At 34.8% G+C, this 6,672-nt stretch overlaps 1 protein-coding gene across 1 annotated transcript; it reads right to left on the bottom strand.

Annotated features, from left to right (window-relative positions):
- Positions 1-212: 212 nt before the first annotated feature.
- LOC136208061 (E3 ubiquitin-protein ligase At3g02290-like) lies at positions 213-4,977 on the bottom strand. Its single transcript, XM_065998900.1, has 5 exons — positions 4,753-4,977; positions 3,842-4,214; positions 2,524-2,950; positions 1,713-1,822; positions 213-490 (listed from the first exon to the last, which is right to left on the bottom strand). Exons 2-5 carry the CDS (start codon positions 3,959-3,961, stop codon positions 464-466), a joined length of 684 nt encoding a protein of 227 aa, XP_065854972.1. The 5' UTR covers positions 3,962-4,214; positions 4,753-4,977; the 3' UTR covers positions 213-463.
- Between the last annotated feature and the right edge of the window lie 1,695 nt (positions 4,978-6,672).

Below are 6,672 nucleotides of genomic sequence, written 5' to 3'. Positions count from 1 at the left end.
GCCCTTGATCAAAGGGCTCAATTAAGCTTTCTGAGGATTCAATGTTTATGTTTATAAACGATCAAGGACTTACCGCATAAAAATAAAATATTAAGAGGCCGATGTGCAAAAACAGCAAAATATTTAGGGACTTGAGGATATATTATATACACATATTATTTCCCTTCACTTCACCAATCTATTTATTTACCAATTTTATACATTTGTAGGGGAGATTGAATGTCAAACACTAGATAAGAGCCAAACCAGATTGACATGTATGAAAATTTTGAAGACATTTTGTTGAGAGAATATTTGTTGAAACAAAAGTTATCAGCACAAGTTTTCTTTTTATATTTACCAGGGATAACAACAAACACTTCAACCTTCTATATTCACAAAGTACTCTACTATTGTCTTTCTGGTTTTCTTTCTTCTTCTTCTGTAGCTGGTTTCATCCACGACACTTACCTTTGAAGCAGGATCAAGTCGTCTCATCGAATACCATTACCTGCAATACCACCCAAATCAATTGCTGAATTCAGTCAAACAACATACGTTTAGGCAAACATGATGGATGTACAGCTTAAAAACACAAAAGCTACTGTTTTGATATTTGAACATCGCGCAATTATATTATGAAAAATATAATTAGCAAATGGTAATGTAATAAGAAATTGTGTACAATGTGGTTATTGTAAGAGTATTCCTAAAATCCTAGAAGATCATTCCTACTAGACACCAAATCAATGGAAAAGTTCAAAAAATAATGCTGTTTAGTGTTTTCGCTTTGAGGAATGTGATTTTTTTTCTGAGAATATACTGGCTAATGTTATAAAAATTAACATAGTAGCTGTATGGTGTTTAGTAAATCATCGTGAAACCAAAAGATGCCAGAAAAAAGATACAACAAATGTTATTTTTATGTCATAGCAATATTTTCGATAACCAAAACTGATACCTAGCCACATTTCAAATGCATCAAGTGCCTGATCTGACAACCTCTGACTTTACTTACATGTGAACTAGAATGCTTTTATTGAGCTAATTTGGTTGTTTGGCAACAAATATGGGACGCCATTGTGGCATGATTAGTTAATGTAGAAGTTAACACCTAGCATAATATCACAATGGAGAATTTTACAGTCAATAGAAGGCGCAGAAACATTCATAATTGTAGGAGAATATAATATAATTGTAACCGCTAACTTTTAAGAAGCCATAATAAGAGATAATGGAGAATATCATATACATGGATCAACTCCTATACCAGCTAAAAACCTCAAATTCATAATTTTAATTGAATGCATTACTAAATCATCAACAAGATTTACATACAAGCAGACATGACAAACGGTTTGCAACTGATCCCATGCACTGAAATCAACGACTTCAGCTAAGGCATAAAAATGTAAATGATACTGAACTTTGCAGATATGCTGAAGCAGTAAAAGGATGTGCCTGGTTAATATCTTGGCATGAAGCCTATATACCCAAGAAAGACACTAGATTCAGGACCCCCAATAACTAGGGAACAGAAATAGCTTAAAACTATTTCCATTTTTAAGGGCCAATTAAGATGTTCTAAATAAAAATTAAAAAAAAAAAAGGAGTTCAAACAAAATAAATGAGCAAATAGAAGAAAGAAAATTATTAGAAAGCTCCTCTATAGCAGGCTGAGAAGTATAAATTCTGAAAAATAGCCAAGCAAGCCAAGATAAAGCAGGTGTTACCTTGCCACAGACTGGGCAGCTGTCACTTCTCTCCATCCACTCATAAATGCAACCAAGATGGAAATGGTGTGAGCACTTTGTCACTATCTTAGGATTCTCCGGAGTATATTCTGCACACGCAAGGAAACAAGGGTAATTCAATACCTCTACTATGCAAAAGCAAATGCTCATAGCATAATAAAACAGTTTATATCAACAAGCATTACATCATAAAGACTGCAACTTCATATTTCAAGATTGCAATTTTAAGTTGCCAATCAGTAATTACAATTGTTAAAAGTTACTAGATTAGGGAAGAAACACACATTATAGGAACATGCCTCCTAAATCAGGTGCTTGTCATGCTTGCGCTACCAACACCAGGCAACAGTTGAAAGTTTCCATCTAACACATCGGAATGGTATTGGCAAAACTTTCAGTGTCCAGTGTTTAAGATGATAGCTGAGGAGAGGAATTTTAACCAGTTCATAAGTTTTTGTTCAAAACCGTACATCATGAGAACTTGTTTTTTATGCTCTAATAACTTAGCACTCATTGTTCAACTAATTTGTCTTTTTTGGCCTGGAATTTAATACAGTCATGATATTCTTTCACTAACAAATTGCTGTGATAATAATAATAAAAAAATCAGAACCATAATAGTCATTCATAACTGAATCCAAGTTTCTATTCAAACGAAGCAGTGGGGTCCAGCACCCAACGCCTCCTCCAACTTAATCAAAAATTAGTTTCTTTTCAGAGACGTGTCAATATGCTCAGAGGAGTTGGACATCACCAAAGGATCCAATTACAGTGAAACTATAACCCTTACCATCAAGACATGTTGGACATACATCCTCTTCCTCTGATGATGAATAAATGTATCCAACTCCAACAGGTGATTTTGCTGATGACAGCTTCAGTGAAGATCTAGCTTGCTGTTCTTTGGATCCTTCTTCGCAAGTGGATGGAGTCCATTTGTCTCCTGTACTCAAGGAATCTGAATCAGCATCAAAATCGCCTCTTAACGGCTCTGATTCTTCATGTGCATGACTTGAGCCCTTCTCACGTCTTGAGACCAAACCATCACGTTGCAAGCGAAAATATCTGGGATCGGCATCATAAGGCAATGGCCTTGGAGGAGAGCGGTACATATCTGAGAGAGAGTTGTCAAGTGATGCAGAAGAAGTCATAGAAGCTGCCCCCTGAATAGATGAAGGGACAGAATGGACTTCCCCTCTTCGAAATAATGAGGAATACTACAAATGAGAAAACCAAGAGGAAAAGGAAAAGGAAAATGGTCGGAAGTCCTTTCTAGCGAATACTTAATGAAAAATTCTTACTGTTAATTGTTAAATAAATATAAGTTCAAAGTGCATTCAAATAAAAATGTAAGCCAAATTGCAATCCTTTTCTACTACGCAAAGATCAAAAGAAGCAAACATCAATAATCCTTCACAAAGAAATTATGGCCTAAAGTGGACACACTTCCAGCTACAAATAAAGATTTGTAAAAGATGATTGATGCTATTTTAATTAGAGACAGCTATCATATCTGCTTTCTTGTCTAAGAGCCCATACTAAATGATTTGCACAGCTATAATGGCTTACACCAGCAACAAGAGGAGTCAGGACTTGGGATCAAACCTTGGAAAGAATAAATTATTCAAATAATAGAAAGCTCAAGCAATCTTATTCTGCAACAATGGCCATACAATCACAAGTCATCCAGAGATAATAGCAATTCCTATGTCAATTGCAGAAAACCTCAATCAAAAGCGAATATGAGAATTCTTTTGCATACTCAATAATCAATTATTTCGACCCACTTTCTCTCCCACATGTTTTTACTCCTGAACCTCTTTAGCCGACCATAAACGATATGTGGCACAATCAGATGTCATATTGCAACACTAAGGGGACAACTTTCTAATCTACTCTATTTTTTTCATGCTACAGTGAACATGAATTGGATCCTTGATATATTTGAATTATACTGTGAACATGAATTGTAAAGATGCAAACTAGTCATGTGAAAAAAAACATGAGATTCTTGGTTCTGCGCCATGAAGTGAGAGATTCCGAACTTCATTCAAACGTTACAAATATAAGCATGGGGATGGGCATTTGATAAGAATAAAGGAACATACCACATGTAGAAAATTCTGAAGAAAGCAACTGAGACACATGCAGTTTCTATATACAGAACTGTTAGGATTCATATAATCCTCAAAATCCTCAGGATGTAAACAGCAACAAACAGCACCCATGGCTTTCAGCTCAAATCTCTTTCTTTCACTTAATCTTGCCTGAAGTAATCCTCAACTCGCACCACCAAATTTTGATGCCACAAAGCATAGCATCAAGAACTACTGTCTTGAATAAATAAATAAGTAAATAAATAGAGAATGAGAGAGGACTCTAAGCTCGCAGAAGTTTAATTGCCTCTGCGAACCAGTACTCTCTCTCCCTTGTTGAAGTGCCAACTACTTCCTTCTCAATTTGGTAAGCAATTATCTTCACCTGTAATTTGAAAAAAAAAAAAAAATTGAATTGGAGAATATATGGCAATAATATCTCAGAAAGACTTGGTGAATAAATATGATCAAAACCCAATTTTGAATGGGAAAAATAAAATTTATGAACAAAACATCGATCATCTAGTATTAATCAATTCACGCTCTAATAGAAATTATCAAATTAAGTAATATAATGAGTGCTGTTATAAATAATAATGGTAAGAACAATTATAACTCCGCAACAAATTTTGTCTTGGATAATGATCGGTCCTTGTTACACATGGAAGTTACAATTTATATCCTGTACCAAGGTATTCCTTCAGAAAAAAGAAAAGGGTACTTCGCTTTAGTTGAAAGCAAAATTCAGAATAACAAATAGAATTGAATTTGACCAAAAATAATCCTAAGCAAACAATTCAACCAGAATGGCTAAATTTTATAAAAAAATCAGAAAATAGAAAGATCAAACAAAAGAGATGCACAGATCATCCAGATAAACGGATTTGTGAGCTAAAAATTTGAAAAAGTGGCAAGGAAAGTACCTGCAGCAAGCTGAGAGAAGGCGAGGAAGAAAGGAAGAAAGAGGATCGATGGACTATGTTGATGAATGGTATGGGAGAGAGAGAAACCTTAAATTCGGGGAGAGAGAGAGAGTAAAGAATTCGAAAATCGGAATTATGTTTTGGCGAGAAAAGCTATGAATGCGCGATATTAAAGCTGCCGTCTCTCTCTTTGGTGGTGGGGTGATACCGTCATAGAATCAATCCACTTTCATTATTACTTTTCATTATTATAGAAAACCGCATATACATACTAATCCTAGTTTTAAATGTATAAGGTTTTGAAAATATGTAATTTCAATTTACGAAATAGTGAAATTTTCAAACAATCAATTTAATTATATTTTAACACTTGAAAGAACTTATTTAACGTGTTAAAAAAAAACTTATTTAACCGGTTATTTGATTGTCACACAATCTATTAAACAGTGTTGTATATTTTGATATATTGGTCTTGTTTGGCAGTTAGCTGATTATATTAGCTGATTATCTTTTTAGTTAGCAGATTTCACTAGCTAATTTAACTAACTTGTGCGAACTCGTTAGTTAAAATTTAACTGATTTTTAATAACTGTTTGTATAAAATGATAAATAATGATATAATAAAACATTTATTTGGGATTAACGAATATTAATCAATACACATAAAAAGAGTTGGAGCAAAAAGCTAATTGAAAAAGATGCTAAAATGACCTTTTTCAAAATTTCGCTTTTTTTTATCCAATAAGTTCTTTTAAACCCTTCTTCACCAAACACCACTATTAGAGGTTTGAGTAGTCAAAACCTCTAATTTTTCTCCAAAAAGCTCTCTACCAAACATAGGGATGGCAACAGGTAGGATACCCATGGGTAGTGTCAATCCCAAACCTTTACCCTTTTATTTTTTAATTACCCGTACCCTTCCCATTACCCTAACGGATATATGTTTTGCATCTCATACCCTTCCCATTTAATTCATAAGTACCCGCGGGTACCCTTACCCGTTAAGAATCAATAAATAAAATAAAAAATATTACAAATTTAACAAAGTATAAATTTAATAAATCATCGATTTAAAAATTGAACAAATTGAACGTTAATCAATAAAAATAAAATATTTTAGTGGTATAATGGTTAAAGAACAAAAGGTTAGTATTCAAATCTCACATCTCACATCTAAAACACAATAATATTTTTTAATATATAAAAAATTTATAACGGGTACTGGGTACCCTGGGGGGTCTTCCCATACCCGTCCCATTACCCTAACAGGTAATAGTTTTGATTTCATACCCGTCCCATACCCTTTTATACAGGGTACGGGTAGTCCCATTAGGGTCGGGTAGTGTCGGGTACCCGCGTGTAGAGTACCTATTGCCATCCCTAACCAAACAGAGCCATTGGCGATGAGTCTCGAATTCTAACATATGCGGAAAGTTTTAATTAAAAGAGGATCCACTCAAAATGTGTCTGATGAGTCTCGAACCGAGAAACCGGATAAAATATCAAAAAAATACTTGAAAATCTTTATTTTTTTTGGTAGAATAGGAAGGCACACGGGCCCGAACAAAAAAAAAAAGAAAAGGAAAAGAAATAAAACTAAAACTAAGCACGAACAATTCTGCTCAAAGCTGAACCTCTACTGTCATCAGCAAGGATTCCCTGGAGGCCTGCAGGAGGCACACCAAACTCATGGTGACCCAAAGAACAAGAACCTGCGTAGTTCGCCAGCCAGTCAGCCGCCCTGTTACCCTCTCTGTAAGTATGGGTAAATCTAATCTCCCAGTCTCTGTCGCGGTAAGATAAACACCTCTCAATTAACCAAGCAAACGGATGATGTAAGTTGACCTCCCCAGTCATGAGTCGGATAACCACTTGTGAATCGAGTTCAAAAATGACCCTCTTGAACCCCCGAGTCCATGC

The sequence above is a fragment of the Euphorbia lathyris genome, chromosome 1 (assembly GCF_963576675.1).
Source record: "Euphorbia lathyris chromosome 1, ddEupLath1.1, whole genome shotgun sequence".
Lineage (NCBI taxonomy): Eukaryota > Viridiplantae > Streptophyta > Magnoliopsida > Malpighiales > Euphorbiaceae > Euphorbia > Euphorbia lathyris.
Note: the sequence above shows the minus strand (reverse complement) of the source record. Positions and strands in the feature narration are given on the sequence as shown.

What these genes read in the sequence shown, in the direction of transcription:
- LOC136208061 (XM_065998900.1), bottom strand. Translation starts at nt 3,961, where the DNA reads ATGGGTGCTGTTTGTTGCTGTTTACATCCTGAGGATTTTGAGGATTAT. An exon ending in TTCAGAATTTTCTACATGTG is followed by an intron (nt 2,951 to 3,841) that starts GTATGTTCCTTT and finishes TCTCATTTGTAG; the next exon opens with TATTCCTCATTATTTCGAAG. An exon ending in ATGTCCAACATGTCTTGATG is followed by an intron (nt 1,823 to 2,523) that starts GTAAGGGTTATA and finishes TTGCGTGTGCAG; the next exon opens with AATATACTCCGGAGAATCCT.